General features: G+C 45.8%; 1 protein-coding gene across 1 annotated transcript in view; it reads left to right on the forward strand.

Annotated features, from left to right (window-relative positions):
- The window catches only part of dnah1 (dynein, axonemal, heavy chain 1), a 971,783-nt gene that overhangs the window by 192,140 nt on the left and 755,873 nt on the right, over nucleotides 1-23,770 (forward strand). Inside the window, exons 21-23 of the mRNA XM_085999976.1 lie at nucleotides 7,794-8,006; nucleotides 9,015-9,179; nucleotides 20,948-21,069. Coding sequence (XP_085856102.1) covers nucleotides 7,794-8,006; nucleotides 9,015-9,179; nucleotides 20,948-21,069 — 500 coding nt within the window. The remainder of the gene's footprint in view (nucleotides 1-7,793; nucleotides 8,007-9,014; nucleotides 9,180-20,947; nucleotides 21,070-23,770) is intronic.

Below are 23,770 nucleotides of genomic sequence, written 5' to 3' on the forward strand. Positions count from 1 at the left end.
TCCACTTTCCCGCCCAATCCCCATATCCCTTGATTCCCCTAGAGTCCAAAAATATATTAATCTCAGCCTTGAGTATACTCAACGACTCAGCATCCACAGCCCTCTGGGGCAGAGAATTTCAAAGATTCACAACCCTCTGAGTGAAGAAATTCCTCCTCATCTCAGTCTTAAATGGCCGACCCCTTATCCTGAGACTATATTCCCTAGTTCTAGACTCTCCAGCCAGGGGAAACTACCTCTCAGCATCTACCCTGTCAATCCCCCTCAGAATCTTATATGTTTCAATGAGATCACCTCTCCTTCTTCTGAACTCCAGAGTGTATAGGCCCAACCTACTCAATCTCTCATCATAGGACAACCCTCGCATCTCAGGGATCAATCTAGTGAACCTTCATTGCACTGCCTCTAAGGCATGTATGTCCTTTCTCAGATAAGGAGACCAAAACTGTGCACAGTACTCCAGGTGTGGTCTCACCAAAGCCCTGTGCAATTGTAGTAAGACTTCCTTACTCTTGTACTCTAATCCCCTTGCAATAAAGGCTAACATGCCATTTGCCTTCCTAATTGCTTGCTGTACCTGCATGCTAACTGTTAAGTCTGTGTGTCCCAGTTATGCTTATTATAAATCACTGGACACAGACCACAAGAATAACTTTAACAGGTCTTTACTATTCGGAGGTCAGGGCTGAACTGCCCAGCAAATCCCTACACAACACTTATATACCGGTGTGGTCACCACCGGTATTACAGTATACAGCAGCCAAGAGAAAGTAGTACATCTCTTAAGGTAGTTCTCTTAAGGTGGAACAGGTTACATACACCACAATCCTCCCTTTTTAGCTTAACAGTTATATCCCCATTTAACATAACATAATAACATATATATATACAACTTCATGCAAAACAGTTGAAAGATTCAGTCTCTGAGGAGGCCTCCTGATTCGAGTTGGATAACGCCTTTCGGGGTCTCTGATTCTCGTTGCTGGGGTGACTCATCTAGTTGGTCTCTTATGGATTGGACATCATCATCAGGTACATTCACTTCTGAGGTAGATGCTTCAGGTTCACTAACTTCTTCCACGGTTGTCTCTGCCGTAACCATGGGTTCGACCCTTGTTCTCAATTCTACCAGTTGGTCAGCATGACGCCGTATTACATTTTCACCAATATCTACCGTGTACATCAGGGGTCCTTCTCTGGCCCGAATTGTTCCAGATTGCCATTTCTCGTTTTTATAGTCCCGGGCTAACACTGGTTGTCCTATTTCGAAACTCCGAGTGGTCTTGTTATTTATATGCTGGAACTGTTTGTTTTCAACTTCCCTCCGCACATTTGGTTTTAACAAGTCCAACCTGGACCGCAACCTCCTGTTATAGAACATCATGGCAGGACTTTGGTTTGTCACTGCATGAGTGGCGTTTCGATATGCCAGTAGGAATTTGTCCACCTTGTGTTGTAGTGGAATCTGATCTTCGCTCATGGCCTTTATTGCTTCTTTGAACGTTTGTACAAATCTCTCGGCCAACCCGTTTGTAGCTGGATGATATGGGGCAGAGGTATAATGTTTCACCCCATTCTTCTTCATGAATTTCTGGAATTCTTCTGACACGAACTGCGGTCCGTTGTCTGAACATATTTGTTCTGGCAATCCATTTCTTGCAAATATCGTTCTTAGCACCGCGATCGTCTATTCCGAGGTAGTGGTAGTCATCTTAATCATTTCTGGCCATTTAGAATGTGCGTCCACCGCAATTAAAAACATGGAGTCCATGAATGGACCAGCAAAGTCAATATGTACACGTTGCCATGGGGTTGAAGGCCATTCCCATGGATGCAGCGGTGCAATCGGAGGTGCATTTTGCACTTTTTGGCACCCTGAGCAGCTTTTCGTCAGATCCTCTATCTGTTGGTCGATACCCGGCCACCACACATAAGCCCTAGCAAGGCTTTTCATCTTGACTCCCCCCAGATGACCTTCATGCAGTTCCTTTAGAACTCTCTCTCTTAACTTAGGAGGAATAATCACCCTTGTTCCATACATCAATGTTCCTTGACAGACGGACAGCTGTTCTCGTCTTGCTGAGAATGCCGGTAACAGTGGATCACCATGTGCTGGCCATCCCTTCACTGTCACTTCGTAGACCCGGGACAGTGTCGGGTCATTCCTGGTTTCTCTTTCAATACTTGCATTGGTGACTGGTAAACATTCGATGATGGTCGAGTGAAATAACTCAACAGGGTCAACCGTCGGTGCCTCCTCCTCTGTAGGTAGTGGCAGGCGCGACAGCCCATCAGCATTACCATGCTGCTTTGTACCTTTGAATTCGATCTGATATTGATGTGCCCCTAGGAAAAGGGACCATCTCTGGAGTCTCTGTGCTGTCATCACCGAAACACCCTTCTTAGGGTTAAAAATGGATACCAACGGCTGGTGGTCTGTCAGAAGCGTAAACTTTTGGCCCTGCAGGTAATGATTAAACTTCTTTACTCCCCACACAAGGCTGAGAGCCTCCCTATCTATCTGAGCATAGTTGTGCTCAGCGGAGGTCAATGATCTGGATGCGAACGCAACTGGCCTCTCCAGGCCATTTGGCAACTTGTGTGAGAGTACTGCCCCAATACCATATGGAGAAGCATCACAAGCCAAACGAATAGGCAGCGTTGGGTTGAAGTGAGCCAACACTTCCTCTGAGGTGATCAATGCCTTGCTTTTGCGAAAGGCCCTCTTACAGTCCTCGCTCCACTTCCATGGTACTCCCTTCTGCAAAAGAGCGTTCAGCGGGTGCAGCACCGTGGATAAATTTGGCAGAAACTTATGGTAATAGTTAATCAACCCTAGGAACGACCTCAACTGGGATACATTATCTGTAGCGGGAGCCTTCACAACAGCTTCGATCTTGTCAGGAGACTTATGAAGCCCCTCCTGGTCAATGACATGACCACAGTACGAGATCCGCTTCTGAAAGAACTCACATTTCTGGCGATTAACTCGAAGTCCATATTCTTTCAATCTGGTGAGCACCAGTTCCAAATTTGCAAGGTGTTCCTCGTCATCACCTCCTGTACTCAGAATATCGTCCAGGTAACATTGTGTGCCTGGAATTCCCTGTAATACCTGCTCCATGGCCCTCTGCCAAATTGCTGGAGCCGATGCCACTCCAAAAACCAGTCTATTATACCGGTACAAGCCTCTATGCGTGTTGATCGTGAGATACTGGCGTGACTCTTCCTCAACTTCCATCTGTAAGTACGCCTGCGCCAGGTCTATCTTGGTGAAGTGTTTCCTGCCAGACAACGAAGCGAAGATATCCTCAATCCGCAGAAGCGGATACTGCACCGTGTGAAGCACCGGATTAACAGTGATCTTGAAATCTCCACAGATGCGAACCTTCCCCGGTTCCCCCGGCTTGTTGCTCAATGAATGCTTCATGACGGGGACAATGGGCGTGGCCCACTCACTCCAGTCTACCTTAGACAGTACTCCTGAACGTTCTAGCCCTTCCAGCTCAGCTTCCACAGCAGGTCGTATCGCATAAGGTACCGGTCTGGCTTTGAAAAATTTTGGGTTTGCATGTTCTTCAACCTTGATGTTTGCCGTAATTCCTCTCAGTGTCCCCAGTCCCTGTTGGAACACCTCTTTAGCATCGTCCAATATTCTGGACAATCGTTTAGGTTTGACATCTTTTTTACCGGAATCTACCGTTAGTGCTTTTAAGGAATGCCAGTCCATATTTATTTTCCTAATCCACTCCCGTCCCAGTAGTGGTGGACATCCCTCAGGTAGCACATATAAGTCCATTCCTTGGCTTTCTTTGCCCTTGTGGACCACCTTTACCTCTATCTTCCCGATGGGGTATACTCTTTGCCCCGTGTATGTTTTCAATACAATCTCCGTATCCCGTAGGGGAATATGTGGGAATAACCTTTTGTAATCTTGCTTATTCATGACCGTCAATGCCGATCCAGTGTCCAATTCCATCTTTACTTGGACTCCTGCTATCTGAAGTGTGACCCAGATTGTTTGGAGGTCTGCTTCATTACCAACATTGTGTACTCTTAGACTACCCAGTTCATTACTGCTGGAGTCTGAATTTGACTTCTGTTCGTTCGAACTGTTCTCTGTCACCTTGTGTACCTTTCTGTACTTTTCCTGCGGTGACTTTTTGTTGCTGGTCTTCTTTCCTGACCGGCATACTTTAGCTATGTGACCAAGCCTGCCACATTTTCTGCATTCCTGATTTTTGAACCAGCACTGGTTCTGATCATGCGTTGTCTTTCCACAACGATAACATTTTACTGTACCCAAGACCATTTGATTGGTGCTGAGTTCCGGTGACCGTAGCTGCATTTCCGCAGTGCCTCTCGCTGCGGCTTCGTGCGATGCTGCAATAGTGACAGCTTTATCAAGCGTAAGATCATTCTCCTCAAGCAGTCGCTTTTGTGTTCCTTCTTTTAACAATCCACACACAAATTTATCTCTCAGCGCATCTGCTAGTCCTGTTCCAAACTGACAGTACTTTGATAGCTTACGCAGTTCAATTAAAAATTCAGCGTTGCTTTCGTCTTTCAGCTGCGTTCTTCTGTAAAATTTAAATCGTTCCGCTATCATCAGCGGCGTGGGGTTAAAATGATTTTTCAGGACAGTAACAATATTCGCGAAAGTCTGATCCGCCGGTTTATCTGGTGACAGAAGGTGCTTCAATAGCCCGTATGTCTTCGCACCCATTGAACTTAATAAGGTTAGTGCTTTCTCATCATCTGGTACCTTATTTGCTTTACAATAAACTTCCATGCGTTCTACATACGTGGTCCAATCTTCGATATCGCTATCAAAGGTATTAATGTTCCCATGTTTAGGCATCCTTGCAAGTTTTTAAATTTTTCTTTTTCTCAAAATGGCGGCTTCCCGCGCTTTTCTTCCCCCGCCTACTAAAATGGCGGCTTCCCGCGCTTGGCGGTCTTTCCCATGCTCGTCTTCTTCCCCCGCCGACTACAATGGCGGATTCCCGCGTTTGCCTTCTTCCCCCGCTGGCTGCAATGGCGATTGCCGTGCTGCTGCCGTTCTCGCCTCCCCAGCGGTTCTCAATTCCCCGACGCTGCTTTTACTCCCCCGCGGTTCCCGTGGGCATTCACGCTTCCCCTGCTGTTGCGCCTCTCAGCCCCGCATGCAGCCCGGTCCTTTACACCGGCTGCGTTTGAGTTCTCCGCGGCTCTCGTGCCTTAAGCTGCCCCAGTCGCTGCGCCTCTCGGCCTTGATTGCAGCCCGGCCCTTTTCACCGGCCGTGGTCGAGTTCTCCGCCCTTTTTCCTCCGTTTCCCTCCCCCACTCCACAGTCAACGTGGCCGACTTTCTGCTCGTGTCGCTGATCGGCTTACCCACCACCGTGGTAGAAGGGATGATCACTGCCTGTCGCTGATGGAGGGCTTCGTGGTCAGAATTTTTCTTTTTAACCCGGGTTCTCGATGCCTCCCGTGCGATGGTGCTCAGCAGGATGATGAGGGCGGATGCCTCTTCTCGACGCCCGTTCTGAGGACGAAGCTGCCTTGGATGTAAAACTGCCGCAGGGTAAGACCGGACTCGTCGCCACTGTTAAGTCTGTGTGTCCCAGTTATGCTTATTATAAATCACTGGACACAGACCACAAGAATAACTTTAACAGGTCTTTACTATTCGGAGGTCAGGGCTGAACTGCCCAGCAAATCCCTACACAACACTTATATACCGGTGTGGTCACCACCGGTATTACAGTATACAGCAGCCAAGAGAAAGTAGTACATCTCTTAAGGTAGTTCTCTTAAGGTGGAACAGATTACATACACCACACTAACTTTCTGTGTTTCCTGTACGAGGACACCTAAATCTCTCTGAACATCAACATTTAATAGTTTCTCACCATTTAAAAAATATTCTGTTTTTCTATGCTTCCTACCAAAGTGAATAACCTCACATTATACTCCATCTGCCACTTTATTGCCCACTCACTTAACCTGTCTATATCCCTTTGCAGGCTCTTTGTGTCCTCCTCACAGCTTACTTTCCCACCTAGCTTTGTATCGTCAGAAAACTTGGATACGTTGCACTCGGTACCTTCATCTGAGCCATTAATATAGATTGTAAATAGCTGAGGCCCAAGCACTGATCCTTGCAGCACCCCACTAGTTACAGCCTGCCAACTGGTAAATGACCCGTTTATTCCTACTCTGTTTTCTGTCTGTTAACCAATCCTCAATCCATGCCCATGAGCCCATATCTTGTGCAGAGGGTCCAGAAAACTCTCTGAACTCAAAGTTTTTACAATGCAAAATGGAAGAAGTTTTCAATGTATAATAACCAGTTTGACCATGTTATTTGTGATGTTCCTCTGGTTTTACTGTGCCTTTAGACCTTGCTGAAGCTTGAATCTCAAGCCCAGCATTATTAGAGTGCATGTGGTGGCTCCTTTGGCCTGTCATTTATCTAGCAATGATCTCACTGTTGGAGAATATCCTTTGGTCTTCCTGTTTATGAATTGAGCTTGGAAAAACAGACCCTTTATTTGTGTCTCTCATACATGCCTACCACATCCTGCACAATCTAGTCTTTCTTTTATATGAACTTGCATTCTTCCACTTTGAGGTAAGTGGCTTTCTGTGACATTGAATTTTTGACTTTAAAAAAGAGCCAGTGGTACTTGTTCTGGCATTGGTTTGTAAATTGGGTGATCGCCAACTCATCATTGTAGATGAACCCACATATCATAAGATCAGGCTGTCTTTGGATCTCTCGACCAGAATTCCCCTCCCCTCACCAAGATTGTGCCACAGTTCCTTGCCTCTCGGGAAGCTATGGTACCACAGTGAAGTAAACATGATTCCACTATGTTGATGAATATATCCGTTCAACACTCATAGAATCAAAAAGTCTTCATTTTTAGACAATTATTAGTTCCTCGTATCAAAATAAACCAGTTACCAAAAAGCATCTTGGACATAAGTGCTGATAGAATGTATTTTGCATTGTTAACAATTTTAATGTAGAAGTTCTTTCTAACTGAGGCATAGTCATTTCAGAGATTAATGTGAAAACAATGGCCTTGGAGTCATGTGTAAGACTGCCTTGCCGAGCAGCCCTCACTCGTTTCAGAAGGGATTACAGTTTAGATCATTCTGCAAAGGAGATATGCTTTTCAGTACCTTAGTTCTAAATGCTGGTCATAGCTAAATAATAGAGTCGTCATTGTCTATTTTAGGCATTAATGTGCTAAAATCCATTGGTATAGAGCAGCTGAACAGATTGGGAGGAAATTTTGATTGTTACCTATGGTGGGCTCTTCCTCATTTTTGGGCATAGTTTATCTTCCCCCAAGCCCCTGACCCTCCCATTTCTTTCTCCAATTTGGAATGCTTGGAAAATTGCCATATGTAAATATTTGGTACATTTTGCAATCTCTGGAAAATACTACTGACCCTTCATTGCTGCTCCTTTAGTTAAAAAAGAACTGGAGTAAGTTACATAATTATAGGAAGAGACAGAATCATGTATTGTGAGCAAGATCATCATCTTCGAAGTTGTAAAGGCACTACAGCATTGCATCACCTAGTATCCATTAATATGTAGCGAGTAACATACATTCAAAACATAAGGAAGGCTGCACTGTAGATAAGCTAACTCTTTAATGCAGAAATTCTACAGTTCTCAAAAGGTCTCTGATACATATAATCACATTTTACAAGTCTTCAAATGTTAAATTGCAAATGTTTTAGTCAAATAAAGAGATCTACCAGTACTAATGTTGGATACTTTCTTATTTATAGGCCCTGGATAAGATGGAGGGTGAGTGGGAAAATATTTTATTTGATGTGATTCCATACAAAGAGACAGGAACATTTATCTTGAAAAGTCCAGATGAAGCTTCTCAGCTACTGGATGATCATATTGTCATGACACAGAGCATGTCCTTCTCGCCCTTCAAGAAGGCATATGAGGCGAGGATCAACAGTTGGGAAAGCAAACTACGCATGACCCAGGTGAGACTCGCATGGATATGTAATCCAGCAAGGATTTCTGGGCTTGCATGCAATCCATGCAAATTTATAGGTTGATTTGTCAGTAAACCAATAAAGTATAATCAATAGAAAAAGGAAAGAAGGTAAATCTGGTCTTCCATATCTTATAAGAAAGTCATTAGATTCGACCTAGCCTTTCCATGAAGACCTGGTCAAAATTAGAAGCATGCATTTGAGTGAATTGAGCAATTGTATTTGAAGCTGCACTGGTAAAGTTTACATTGGCCCTGAAATTGCAGTGTCTGCGACAGTGTACTCTGAGTACGCCATCATATTCCCTTTGAAAGGCACCGGAAGTTCCAGATTTCCGCTTGCGCATGCGCGAAATCCGGAACTTGCGATCTGTCATGGCGTACCTTGACATCATCTGAACCGCCTGAAAAATGAGTATTGCTGGCGCAGAGTTGAGCTATTTACCCCACAACTGCCTAGCAATTGCCCACACAACTCTTATGGCTGGTAAAACCAGGCATAGGATCTGCTTGCATCAGCATAAGGGTATATATAAGGCTTAAATAAAACATTTAAAAATCCAAAATTATGCACATACACTTTAAATGAGTTTATGCAAATATTGGCCCGGATTAAGATGTTTAAAATTATTTATCAAAACATTAAATTTTTATTGAGGTTGGTGCAATGAAACAACTTGTGAATAAAATTGTAATTCTGTACATTGTATAATTATTTGGGGATTCCATTGCATATCATTAGGGGATTCCCTTCATAAATGATTGCAATGTAATCCTCCTTTGTCATTGATCCCAGGGACGCTTCCTAACTGCCTGCATCCCTGGGATCCGTGGGCCTTTATGCTGTCATCCACTTGGAGGCCCAAGACCGCAACTCTTCACAGCCTGGGTGCCAGGAGGTACTTTCGAATTGTTTTGTGGGTCGGAGGCATACTCTGGAGGTATGCCTCTGACCGCAATGTCTAGGCCGTTATATTTTTATTCCATGTTGTTTCAGGATGTCATGGAGGAGTGGTTGATGTGTCAGAGGTCCTGGCTTTACCTGGAACCTATCTTCAGTTCGGAGGACATCAACAGACAGCTGCCAGTGGAAAGTAAACGATACCATACCATGGAGCGGTTATGGATAAATATTATGAAAAATGCAAATGAAAACAGACAGGTATAGTTGCTATTGTGCTTTTAGAAACATAGAAACATAGAAAAATAGGAGCAGGAGTAGGCCCTTCGAGCCTGCTCCACCATTCAATATGATCATGGCTGATCCTCTATCTCAATACCATATTCCCGCTCTCTCCCCATACCCCTTGATGCTTTGATGCTGTTGACAAACTGTTTTAAAAAAAAATTTATACTCAATTCTTTCTTGGCCTACCCCACCATGCACCATCCCTAGTTGAGAAGGTGGTCAAGTAACCTGCTCTGAGGCCTTTGCCAATACTTGCTTTGAAACCAGCTGCTTGAGGTTAGTGGGAGTGGTCTAAGGTGACTCTCATCTTATGGAGAAATGTTTTGCTTCCATTTAATGCTTCCGCATGGGAGTAAGTTACTACTCCTCCTTCTGTTGGCTGCCATGAATTCTAATTGGAATGAGCGTGGAATAAAAGGAACATATGGCGGACTGAGATGACTTTTGAGCCTGAACATTACTGTGAATGGCTATCATACGAATGCTCAACACACTGTTGCCTAGTCAACTCTCTGCTTTTTAAAAGAGGCGTTAAAAGAGGCCTCTAGATCTTATGGTGACCTCCAACTTCGCCACCGTCTTTCTGCCCCATGATTGATTCTGCACACCGCCTGGTTCTACATTCCCAGGGAAATCCCTCCAGCAGTGCGTCCTCCGATCTCTACCCTTCAAATAGCTTCTGGTTCACTTGCCCTCCACACCTGTCTCCAAACATGGACTTCAGTTCGTCTATGCGCCAAGCTGACTCCATCCTACCTACGTAAACTTTATCCCACCATGGGACATCTGACTTTAACTCTGGACTCCCTCACATTGTCTCCTCTCTATTCCTCGTTTACCACCAGGATATATGTATCCTAATCTTGCTGTGTAACCAGGCCTATGTAACTTGAGTTTTCCTGTGTCCATTCGTGTGCACATTTTGGCTGCCGCTCCGGACCTGAGCCCACCATTTCCATTTTAACCTTTTTATCTCCCTTTTCTTTCTTCTTTTCTCTTTACTCCTCATAGATCCCTCTCTCCTGTCATCATGCCTCCTTTCATTTCTCCCCTCTCGGGTACTCTGTCCTCCCGAATCCTTACCCCAACTCTTCAGCATTCCTCGACCTTCCTCCTCTCCTGCCGCCGTCCCATGGTTGACTCCTTCTTAGATAAGCTGATAGCTTCCCTCTGTGCCTCTCTCAGCATCCTCCAAAGGGCCCATCGAAGCACACCTCACTGCCTCCTTATGAGCAGCAACGCCAACTGCCCCATCTTACTCTCTCGACGATGGTCCCACCCACTGGGGGATAATCTTTCTTACCTCCTTCCTGTCCCAAACACCCCTCTCAATGCTGACCTTGTGGACTCCGCCAGTGGATCAGCTATCACTGCCCCTCTGCGCATCTCCCTCCAGAATGTCCGTTCATTTGTAAACAAGGCCCTTGCCATCCATGAGCTTATTGTGGGTGATTGCATCAACATCATGGCCTTGACGGAAATCTGACTGAGGGGTGATGACACCTTTCCCCTAAATTAAGCCTCCCCACCTGCCTATAACTTCCACCACTTCCCCCGCCCAAACAGCCGTGGTGGTGGTGTGGCTCTTATCACCTTGGTCTGTCCCCCTACTCCTCAGGCACTTTCTCCTCCTTTGAACACCGCACCTTGTTCCACCCCTCTCGCTTCTTATTTAAAATCCTCATTCTCTACTGCCCACGTAAGTACAACACTAAATTTCTCACTGAGATATTTTCACTGCCTTACACCCTCAGCCTCTGCACTGAGCGACTTCTCATCCTTGGTAATTTCAACCTCCATCTCAACTCATCATGCTCTCTATTTTCTGAGTTCACTGCCCCTCTATCCTCCCTTAATCGCGCCCTCCATATAAACTCCCCGACCCATATTCACGACCACCACCTTGACCTTGCCATGTCACGTGGCCTCGCTACTCCCATCATGTCAATCACAATTAACTCCATGTCTGATTACTTCAAAGGTAGTAATCTCAGGATTGCTACCAGTGCCACATGCTAGTCAGAGTAGAAATAGAAGGATATTTCAGATGAATATGTGGCTAGAGGAATGGTGCAAGGGGGAGGGATTCAAATTCCTGGGACATTGGAACCGGTTCTGGGGGAGTTGGGACCAGTACAAAACGGACGGTTTGCACCTGGGCAGGGCCGGGACCGATGTCCTAGGGGGAGTGTTTGCTAGTGCTCTGGGGGAGGGTGTAAACTAAAATGGCAGGGGGTTGGGAACCTGAGTGGGGAGACAGAGGAAAGGGAAACAAGGATAAAAGCAAAAGACAGGAAGGAGAAAAACAAAAGTGGCAGACAGAGAAATCAAGGGTTTAAATCAAACATGGCCACAGTAAATAATAATTCTAAAAGATCTAAGAGCATTAAAAAAACAAGCCTGAAGGCTTTGTGTCTTAATGCGAGGAGCATTCATAATAAGGTGGATGAATTAGCTGCACAAATAGAGGTAAACGAATATGATATGATTGGGATTACGGAAACATGGCTCCAGGGTGACCAAGGCTGGGAACTCAACATCCAGGGGTACTCAATATTTAGGAAAGATAGGCAAAAAGGAAAAGGAGGTGGGGTAGCATTGCTGGTTAAAGAGGGGATTAACACAATTGTAAGGAAATTTATTAGCTCTGATGATGTGGAATCTGTATGGGTAGAACTGAGAAATACCAAGGGGCAGAAAACGTTAGTGGGAGTGGTATATAGACCTCCAAACAGTAATGCGGAGGTCGGGGTGGCATTAAAAGGGAAATTAGAGAAGCGTGCAATAAGGGCACAGCAGTTATCATGGGTGACTTTAATCTACATATAGATTGGGCTAACCAAATTAGTAACAATACTGTGGAGGAGGAATTCCTGGAGTGTATACGGGATGGTTTCCTGGACCAATATGTCGAGGAACCAACTAGAGATCAGGCCATCTTAGACTGGGTATTATGTAATGAGAAAGGATTAATTAGCAATCTTGTTGTGCGAGGCCTCTTGGGTCGGAGCGATCATAATATGATAGAATTCTTCATTAAGATGGAGAGTGACGTAGTTGACTCAGAGACTAGGGTCCTGAATTTAAATAAAGAAAACTACGATGGTATGAGGCGCGAGTTGGGTAGGATTGATTGGGGAATGTCACTCAAAGGGTTGACAGTGGATAGGCAAAGGCAAACATTCAAAGATCGCATGGATGAACTACAGAATTTGTTCATCCCAGTTTGGCATAAAAATAAAACAAAAAAGGTGACTCAACCGTGGCTAACAAGGGAAATTAGGGATAGCATAAGATCCAAGGAGAGGACATATAAATTGGCCAGAAAAAGCAGTAAACCTGAGGATTGGGAGCAGTTTAGGATTCAACAAAGGAGAAAAAAGGGATTAATTAAGAGGGGGAAAATAGAGTATGAGAGTAAGCTTGCAGGGAACATAAAAACTGACTGTAAAAGCTTTTATAGATATGTGAAGAGAAAAAGATTGGTGATGTCAAGTGTAGGTCCCTTGCAGTCAGAATCAGGGGAATTTATAATGGGGAACAAAGAAATGGCAGAAACATATAGAAACATAGAAGATAGGAGCAGGAGTAGGCCATTCGGCCCCTCGAGCCCGCTCCGCCATTCAATGCGATCATGGCTGATCATCCAAATTCAGTACCCTGTCCCTGCTTTCTCCCCATACCCCTTGATCCCTTTAGCCTTAAGAAATATATCCAACTCCTTCTTGAATATATTTAATGAATTGGCCTCTACTGCCTTCTGTGGTAGAGAATTCCACAGGTTCACCACTCTCTGGGTGAAGAAAGTCCTCCTCATTTCTGTCCTAAGTGGCTTACCCCTTATCCTTAGACTGTGACCCCTGGTTCTGGACTCCCCGACCATTGGGAACATCCTGCATCTAGTCTGTCCAGTCCTGTCAGAATTTTATAAGTTTCAATGAGATCCCCTCTCATTCTTCTAAACTCCAGCGAGTATAAGCCCAATCGACCCAATCTCTCCTCATACGTCATACCTGCCATCCCAGGTATCAGCCTGGTGAATCTTCGCTGAACTCCTTCCATGGCAAGAACATCCTTCCTCAGGTACGGCGACCAAAACTGCACACAATACTCAAGATGTTGTCTCACCAAGGCCCTGTACAACTGCAGCAAGACACCCTTGTTCCTGTACTCAAACCCTCTCGCTACAAGGCCAACATACCATTTGCCTTCTTAACCGCCTGCTGCACCTGCATGCTTACCTTCAGCGACTGGTGCACAAGGACACCCAGGTCTCGTTGCACTTCCCCTTCTCCCAATCTATTGCCGTTCAGATAATAATCTGCCTTCCTGTTTTTGACAGCAGTGTGGATAACCTAACATTTATCCACGTTATATTGCATCTGCCATGCTTCTGCCCAATCACCCAACCTGTCCAAATCATCTTGGAGTTTCTCGGCATCCTCCTCACAGCACACACGCCCACCCAGCTTTGTGTCGTCTGCAAACTTGGAGATATTACATCTAGTTTCCTTGTCTAGACCATTAATATATATTGTGAATAGCTGGGGTCCAAGGACCAATCCCTGCGGTACCCCACTAGTCACTGCCTGCCACTCGGAAAAAGAGCCGTTTATTCCAGCTCTTTGCTTTCTGTTTGCCAACCAGTTCTCTATCCAAGTCAATACCTTGCCCCCAATCCCATGTGCCTTTACTTTACATGCTAATCTCTTATGCGGGACCTTATCAAAAGCCTTTTGAAAGTCCAAATACACCACATCCACTTGTTCTCCCTTATCTATTTTACCAGTTACATCCTCAAAAAATTCCAGTAGATTAGTCAAGCACGATTTACCTTTTGTAAATCCATGTTGACTTTGTCCGATCCTGTCACTGTTTTCCAAGGCCGATAAATCCCCAGGGCCTGATAATCTACATCCTAGGGTACTTAAGGAAGTGGCCCTAGAAATAGTAGATGCATTGCTGGTCATCTTCCAAAATTCGATAGACTCTGGAACAGTACCCATGGATTGGCAATTGACTAATGTTACTCCACTATTCAAAAAAGGTGGTAGAGAGAAAACGGGGAATTACAGACCGGTAAGCTTGACATCGGTAGTGGGGAAAATGCTAGAGTCCATTATAAAAGATGTAAAAGCAGAGTACTTGGAAAAAATTGACCGGATCGGACAAAGTCAACATGGATTTACAAAAGGTAAATCGTGCTCGACTAATCTACTGGAATTTTTTGAGGATGTAACTGGTAAAATAGATAAGGGAAAACCAGTGGATGTGTTGTATTTGGACTTTCAAAAGGCTTTCAATAAGGTCCCGCATAAGAGATTAGCATGTAAAGTTAAGGCACATGGGATTGGGGGCAAGGTATTGACTTGGATAGAGAACTGGTTGGCAGACAGAAAACAAAGAGTTGGAATAAACAGCTTTTTCTCCGAGTGGCAGGCAGTGACTGGTGGGGTACCGCAGGGATCGGTCCTTGGACCCCAGCTATTCACAATATATATTAATGATCTGGACGAGGGAACTAGATGTAATATCTCCAAGTTTGCAGACGACAAAGCTGGGTGGGCGTGTGTGCTGTGAGGAGGATGCCGAGAAACTCCAGTATGATTTGGACAGGTTGGGTGATTGGGCAGAAGCATGGCAGATACAATATAACGTGGATAAATGCGAGGTTATCCACTTTGGTGTCAAAAACAGGAAGGCAGATTATTATCTGAACGGCAATAGATTGGGAGAAGGGGAAGTGCAACGAGACCTGGGCGTCCTTGTGCACCAGTCGCTGAGATTGGGTCACTTGGGCTTGTATTCGCTGGAGTTTTGAAGAATGAGAGTGGATCTCATTGAAACTTATAAAATTCTAACAGGACCAGACAGGCTAGATGCTGGAAGGATGTTCCCGATGGTCGGGCAGTCCAGAACCAGGGGTCGCAGTCTAAGAATAAGGGGTAAGCCATTTAGGACAGAGATGAGGAGGAATTTCTTCACCCAGAGAGTGGTGAACCTGTGGAATTCTCTACCACAGAAGGCAGTAGAGGCCAATTCATTAAATATATTGAAGAAGGAGTTGGATATATTTCTTAAGGCTAAAGGGATCAAGGGATATGGAGAGAAGGCAGGAACAGGGTACTGAATTTGGATGATCAGCCATGGCGGAGCAGGCTCAAGGGACCGAATGGCCTACTCCTGCTCCTATCTTCTATGTTTCCATGTATTACTCTCCACCCACATCCTCCTTCCCCCTCCCAACCCTACATTCTACTGTGTATCTCCTGGGAAAAATCTTTCCAAATTCACTTCCAACTGCACTTTCAAAATCCCAACAGTCTAGCCTTTGGTCCTCCTTTCCACCATGACATTTCTGCAGCTACCGATCTGTTGAACCATGTCCTAGTCCCCATTAAAACCATTACTCTCTCTCATCCTGGCTGTTCCCCCGAGTAAGGCCCTCATCCCCGCTCCCTTAAGTGCAAGGGACGCAGGCTTGAACGTAAATGGTGGACAACTAGTTTAGCCATTCATCCGCAGATCTAGCTGGACCACAGGAAGCACGATCGGGTCCTACTCTCCGCTGCCAAAACTGCCCATTATTCCAGGATCATCCTGGAATGCAAAGATAACCCCAGGCTTTTTTTCCCTATTACAAACCGTCTTCTTAAACCCCTCCCCTCTGCCTCCTCCACCCTCATCTCGAACAACAAGTGCGAGGAGCTCATGGATTTCTTTGTCACTAAGATTGAGACCATCCATTCATCTGCATCTGCTGCTTCCCTCTCTTCCCCTAGCCCACCGGGCCAAACTTCCTCTAAGGTTCCCCCCTGCCCTACCCCTGAACTCTCATCTTTCTGTAGTTTCCCTCCTATCTCCCCTCATGCCCTCGCCGAGCTTATCTTGTCCATGAGACCCATCTCCTGCTCCCTTGACCCTATTCCCACTAAACTGCTGACCATCTAACTTCCTTTTCTGGCTCCCATTGATATTGTTAATGGTTCTATCTCCTCAGGTATTGCCCCCCTCCCCTTCAAATCTGCTGTCATTATCTCTCTCCTCAAAAAACAACCAACCCTTGACCCCTCTATCCTTGCAAACTACTGCCCAATCTCCAACCTCCCTTTCTTCTCCAAAGTCTTTGAACATGATGTCTCTTCCCAAATCCATGCCCATCTTTCCCGGAACTCCATGTTTGAATCAAGTTTCCACCCCTGCCATAGTATCGAAACGACTCTTATCAATGTCACAAATGACATCCTATGTGACTGTGACTGTGGTAAACTATCCCTCCTCGTCCTTCTCAACCTGCCTGCAGCCTTTGACATGGTTGACCACACCATCCTCCTCCGACGCCTCTCCTCCATCATCCAGCTGAGTGAGACTGCACTTGCCTGGTTCCATTCTTATCTATCCAGTCGTTGCTGCACAGTGCTCTGGAGCTCCTGCTCACCGGCTTTTAAATGGAAAAACTGCGCAGGCGCGTAATTTTGAGTGATTAAAAAAATTAGAGGGAACATTACTTGGCCCCCTCCTATTTCTCATCTACATACTGCCCCTCGGCGACATCATCCGAAAACACAATGTCAGGTTCCACATGTATGCTGATGACACCCAGCTCTATCTCACCACCACCTTTCTCTGACCCCTCCACTGTCTTTAAATTGTCGAACTCCTTGTCCGACATGGAGTACTGGGTGAGAAGAAATTTCCTCCAACTAAATATTGGGAAGCCATTGTCTTCGGTCCCCGCCACAATCTCTGTTCCCTAGCCACCGACTCTATCCCTCTCCCTGGCAATTGTCTAAGGCTGAACCAGACTGTTCGCAACCTTGGTGTCGTATTTAACCACGAGATGAGCTTCCGACCACATATCCACGCCATCACTACGACTGCCTACTTCCACCTCCATAACATCAATCGACCACCTCGTCTCAGCACATCTGCTGCTGAAAATCTCATCCATGCATTTGTTACCTCTAGACTTGACTATTCCAACGCGCTCCTGGCTGACCTCCCATTTTCTACCCTCCGTAAACTTGAGATCATCCAAAACTCTGCTGCCCGTGTCCTAACTCACACCAAGTCCCATTTATCCATCACCCTTGTGCTCGCTGACCTACATTGACTCTCGGTTGAGCAACGCCTCAATTTTAAAATTCTCATTTTTGTTTTCACATCCCTCCATTGCCTCGCCCCTCCATATCTCTGTAACCTCCTCAAGCCCTACAACCAACGTTCCCACTGAGCTGCGTGGTGGTCTGGAGGTCCTGTGCAGGCTGCTTACAGACTTTTACATGGAAGAAACAGTACATGCGCGAAAATTTGAATGGGCTGTGCAGCCAGTTAAAGGAATGTGCATGAAAAACAAAATTAGAGGGAACATTGCCTATAACCCTCCAAGATATCTGGGCTCCTCCTATTCTGGCCTCTTGTGCATCCCCTATTTTAATTGCTCCATCATTGCTGGCCTTGCCTTCTGCTGCCGAGACCCTAAGCTTTGGAATTCCCTCCCTAAACCTTTCTGCCTCTCTACCTCTCTTTCCTCCTTTAAGATGCTCCTTATAACCTACCTCGTCTGCCCTAATAGCTCCTTCTGTGGCTCGGTGTCAAATTTTGTTTGATAATGCTCCTGCGAAGTGCCTTGGGACATTTTACTACTATAAAAGCTATGTACAAATGCAAGTTGTTGTTGTGGAGTGAAGACTCGTGAAATTAGTTCTTGGGAAAGACATTGGGCATCAGAGCTCATTCAATATTTGAATAAAAAAAGCTGAGCATGGGTCACATGTCACTGGATAGCTGCCGTCAAACAAAATATTTACATCAAGTTGTCTGTGGAAATGGCCTGGACCAAGACTGTGCATGTAAGGTACCAAGGGCTCTGCAAAAACTTCTACAGTCTTATACAAAAGAGGCCACATCAGATGAAAATTCTTCATTTGGATCTTGAGAAAGTGGGTGGAATGGGACACAGTGAACTTGTTAAAATAGCCCATAAGCCAGAGCCAATGGGACCTCAACATGAACGAAGACAAAGGTGTACCAAATCCTACCCTACAAAACTGACTGTTATTGCCATTGACCTCTGTGACCATGGACACAGGAGGGGATATTCAGCCAGAGTTTCTGCTCCTGATCCCTATCCAGTGGGCTCTGCTGAAATTGTATATGTGGACGTAAAGTGAAGCCCAGAATGAACTGGAATCAGGAACACCTCACCCCCTGCCATCGATGAGTTCTGATAAATGCCGCACCCAAAACATTAACCCATCTTTCCTCTTCCAGAAACTGACTGATTTGCTGTGTATTTCCATCATTTTGTTTTAAGAACATAAGAAACAGGAGCAGGAGTAGGCCAATCAGCCCCTCGAGCCTGCTCCGCCATTCAATAAGATCATGGCTGATCCAATCTTGGCCTCAACACCGCTTTTCCCGCTCTCTCCCCATACCCCTTGACTCCCTTGTAGTTCAAATGTCTGTCAATCTCCGCCTTGAATATATTCAGTGACTCCGCCTCCACAGCTCTCTGGGGTAGAGAATTCCAAAGATTCACGACCCTCTGAGAGAAGAAAGTCCTCCTCATCTCCGTCTTAAATGGGCGACCCTTTATTCTGAAACTATGCCCCCTAGTTCTAGATACCCCCACTAGAGGACACATCCTCTCAGCATCCACCCTGTTAATCCCCCTCAGAATCTTATATGCTTCAATAAGATCACCTCTCATTCTTCTAAACTCCAATGAGTATAGGTCCAACCTGCTCAACCTTTCATCATACGTCAACCCCTTCATCCCAGGAATCAACCTAGTGAACCTTCTCTGCACTGCCTCTAATACAAGTATATCCTTCCTTAAATATGGAGACCAAAACTGTACACAGTACTCCAGGTGCGGTCTCACCAGCGCCCTGTAAAGTTGCATCAAAACATCCCTACTTTTATACTCCATACCCCTTGCAATAAAGGCCATTCCATTAGCCTTCCTAATTACTTGCTGTACCTGCATGCTAACTTTTTGTGTTTCATGTACTAGCACTCCCAGATCCCTTTGTACCGCAGCATTTTGTAGTCTCACTCCATTTAAATAATAATTTGCTTTTTCATTTTTCCAAAGTGGATAACCTCACATTTTCCCACATTATACTCCATCTGCCAAATTTTTGCCCACTCGCTTAACCTATCTATATCCCTTTGCAGACTCTTTGGGCTGGATTTTCATTGAGAAGTCGGGTAGGAGGCGGAACTACAACTTTTGGGGTTGTAGTCCCGCCTCCATCGAGTTCTAGCCAACCCACGTGATTTAGACTTGATTGACCTTGTTGAGCCCGTCCAGCGGGCTCAGCAGGCCAATTAAGGGCCACCCGGCAACAGGTGACGTCACAGATTGAAATTTCATCTGTCACGACCTTTTGACAGATGAAATATCAACATTTCACAGCTGCTTGAAGCTGTCAAACACTGACAATCTGTACTACAAGTTAATTCCTTCCTCTCAGGATGGATTAGAGATCTCCCCGGAACAGAAAGCTGAATGCTGCAATTTTTGACAGCTCGCAGCCATTCTGCTTTCTGTGCCGGTGAGATGAGGGACTCCCGAGACCTGAAGGAAGGAAGGCTATAAAGGTAAGTACATGTAAGTAAAACTCCTTTAAACACTTTGCACACACCAAACACTCTTACCTTTGCACTCATGCACCCATCACTCAGCTGAACACCGGACATCTCGGCCCCTCCAAGCCCTTCATCCCGACGGTCCACCTCCTCTAACTTGGCGTGGTTTGGAGCCATCGGGAATCCCACAGTTCAACATTAAAAATAGGGATTAGGCTAAAAACTGCCTGTTAACTACCTGTTAACAGGCAGTTATTTGGCACTAATTCCCTTCCCGCCTCGGGGGAGGCAGGTCCCAGTGCGGGGGGCGGGCACCCGCTTCCTTTGAAACTGGCATGGAGGCGGGTTGGGTGCGGGATGGGGTCGGGACCCCCAATTTCGGGATTTTAACCCCCCGTACACCTCCAATCCCGCCTCCACGGCCCAATGAAAATCCTGCCCTTTGTGTCCTCCTCACAACTTGCTAACCCACCTATCTTTGTATCATCAGCAAATTTGGCTACAGCACACTCGGTCCCTTCATCCAAGTCATTAATATAGATTGTAAATAGTTGAGGCCCCAGTACTGATCCCTGTGGCACCCCACTAGTTACTGATTGCAAACTGGAAAATGACCCATTTATCCTGACTCTCTGTTTTCTGTTAGTTAGCCAATCCCCTATCCATGCTAATATATTACCCCCAACCCCGTGGTTTTTATTTCTATGATAATGGGGTGGAAATCTTTATTTTGTTTCTCATGTTATCTTTTATACACGTTACTTGCACACATGCACACACACAATCGGTTAAAAGTAGATAGTTGTCTTCACAGTTATAATCACATCAAAAGGAATCAAATAGATGATAAATGTAATTGGCTAGTGCATCATATCTGATATAATGGCTAATCCTTTTGATTTAATAAATTCAAGGGTAGAAATTAGTGTTAATGATGTCATCGTACAAACACTTAACACACTGTATCAAATTCTTCTCCCATTCTTGTACCATTTGTACAATAATATCACTAACCGTAATCTCCAAGGCTTAGATTTCTACTTGCTATTACAATACTTTATTTGGGAAAAATCTATTATAGTGTAAATAAAATGAACTGAGAATTGTGATTGCTTGTTGATTGACATTTTAGCTTTTTTCCACAGGTTATTGAGTTGTGTCCCGATGGAAGGCTGTTGGAGAACTTGCGTGAATGTAACAAACAGCTGGACCTTGTGCAGAAAGGTCTCAGTGAATATCTGGAGACAAAGAGAACTTCTTTCCCAAGGTAAGGGGTTTACTTTCCTTTCAATATCAAGGAACTGTGAGAAAAAGAATGTTCATTTTTCTGGAGTAGATGACATGAAAGGTTGTAGAGTAGAACTCCTGTTTGGCTTCTGAGTAAAATAAGACATAGGGGTCTCAATTTTAATAGCCCTGAGGAGGCGGATTTGGAGGCGGACCTGTTGAGAAAATTGGAAAAAATGGCTTCAGTCACCCATCCTGCCCCCACCCGATTTTCCTGAGTGTCTGTTTAGCTGCTCCCAAACTGACCCGTCTCCAACCGGTGGGACAGGTAGTTAAGGCCTGTTAACTGCCTTGCTATCCTATTTTCATAGTGGTTTTCCATTTCCCTGCTTCTGGCTCCTGTTTCCCGACTTGTCAGAAACAGGCCAGGTTCAAGGAGACGAGTTGCTGGATTTGTATGCATTGGTGGAGTGCTTTAAAAGCGTCCCTGAAACATGGCTGACATTCAAATGCAACAACTTTGCTGTTGTAGGTATGGGATAAGATTTTGCACATCTACTGACCTTCTGACTGTTCAAGCTGACACCCATCTGCAGTGTGTCTTGAATAGAATTATTTCAGGCCACTTCGACTGTGCGCTTGCAAGATTGTTACCTCAAGGGGATGGGAAACATTTATGCCCTCTCATCCTGGTCCTCATAATCGGGGGAGTAGCAGCTGCGTGGCTCACCACATATCTTCCTAGGAAGAGGAATAGGAGGAGGATGAGGGGAGCCTTGCATGCCCTGTTGTGACCAATGCAGCATCCCTCCAGTTCACTGCTGCCCATCAACCAGGGTATGCACACTGCCATGCCACACTACCATAAGCTTACTCTTTGACCATAGGTGGCCACCATATGGCTCTGTAATTGCAGACGACACTTGTCCAATGTCATACTTCATCTCTGCTAGACCCTCTTATTTCCTATAACTTTTACCATCAGCATTACAAATGTAAGCGGCCCTGAGTCCTCAATGCGCTTTTGCCATTTCCCAGAACACATAGGCCACACAATCAACTGTTTGACATAATTTATCTTTAACACATGACAAAGTATACCAACAACAGTCAGAAAAAAAAGAAACATCACCCAAGTGAGTCCCCTTGTGACTATAGGTGCTTAATCTTTCTCTTATGCGTGCTTCTACATGGTGCTTCCCCTGTGGCTTCAGCAGATGTAGAGGCACCTTGCTGACTAGGATGCTGCGCCTGCTTAGACGCCTCTGGGTTTGGGAGTCTGGGAGGGCTGTTCAACAATCTGCTCTTCCTGCAGCTGTGCAGGGACTGAAACGGCCATCTCAGTTGCCTCTGCAAAGTGGGTCTCTGATCGAGGGCTCCGTAGTGGCATGGTTGTGTGAGCACTTTGAGAGGAGCCCACACTTCCTTCTGTCCTGCCAAGAACATCCCTCTCATGGGTCAGCCGCACCTCAATGCTGGCTAGTGGCAGGAGAACACCTTGCTGCACTTCAGGGGGGCCATGAGGACCCGTATCTGCACTGGCAGTCCTCCTCAAAAGGACGTCCATGAAGCTCTGGTCTCTCTGCTCAATAGCTGCCCATCGCTCCTCCCGAGATGTCATTCTATTCTGAACAGTCACCATGTTTCCCTGACTCTGGCGACTTATTTCCTCCATGGCCATAGCCATGCTTTCCACTGAGGTAGCCATCCTTTCCACGGAGGTTGCCATCCTATCCATGGTGGTGCATTCATGCACCATTGCCTCCACCACAGCAGTGCTGATGTTAGAGATTGACTCCTCCATTCTCTCCACACTCGCACTAACCCTGGAAGCAAACCCTTCCAGAGACACCTGCACTTGTTCCTGTATTTCACGAACCGCTCTTTTCCTGGATGGCCCCAGAGGCACAGTGTCTGCATGCAGCTGAGCAGAGCTAGGAGAGTCCTGCGACCTCCGAGGAGGACTCTCCACTGCTGTTGCTGTCTCCCCCATCTGCTGATGCTCACTTGTGCGCTGTGATAGACCAGGTGGCAACACTACTCTAACTTGCGATGGCCCCACCGAGGTGTGCGTTGTTGTGCTGGTGCTGGGTGCGCTGAGTCCTGGTGACGCTGGCCCCTCAGAGGCTTCAGGTTCCTCTGAGGATTTGTCCGGGTCTTCCTCTTGGATCGTGAGGAGGGGGGCACTCGATGGTCCTGTGGGAGAGTAAAGGCTTGAATTAGACATCTGATATTGATGTAGCAGACACATCCTTTTGAGCAGATGATACAAAGCAATTCTCTATGAACATCATATTGCATTGCAGTCTGAGAGAGACGAAACTATTATGTCACCAGTTTCCTCTAGTGTGCCCGTCTCTCCATCGCCCACTTCTAGGTCCTCACCACCTCCAACAATCTTGTTTGCTGCCTCCTCAGCACTGGTCAATGTTGCAAGGGTAGCTGTTCCTCCTCCAGTCATTGCTCTCTCCCTCTTATTGTGGGCTATCTTTTCCTGCAAGGAGGGACACAAGCTACAGTGATGGAGTGAGTGTGATTAATCCCTATCATAGAAGCTTTGAGTGAGACGAAGATGGGGTAAGGTGCCAAGAGGAAGGTAGCTCCCTGTGCGTTATTAGTTGTTGTCACTGCATGACAGTGAGAGCAAGTCTAAAGGGTGCATAGGCAGGATGCTGAAGTGATTCAGTGCAGAGACAGAGATGGATAGGAAAGGGTGCAAGGGAAGTAAGAGTAAGGTGGGA

The sequence above is a fragment of the Somniosus microcephalus genome, chromosome 11, assembly GCF_052327205.1.
Source record: "Somniosus microcephalus isolate GS21.2 chromosome 11, FLI_Smic_1.0, whole genome shotgun sequence".
In the NCBI taxonomy this organism is placed as follows: Eukaryota; Metazoa; Chordata; class Chondrichthyes; order Squaliformes; family Somniosidae; genus Somniosus; species Somniosus microcephalus.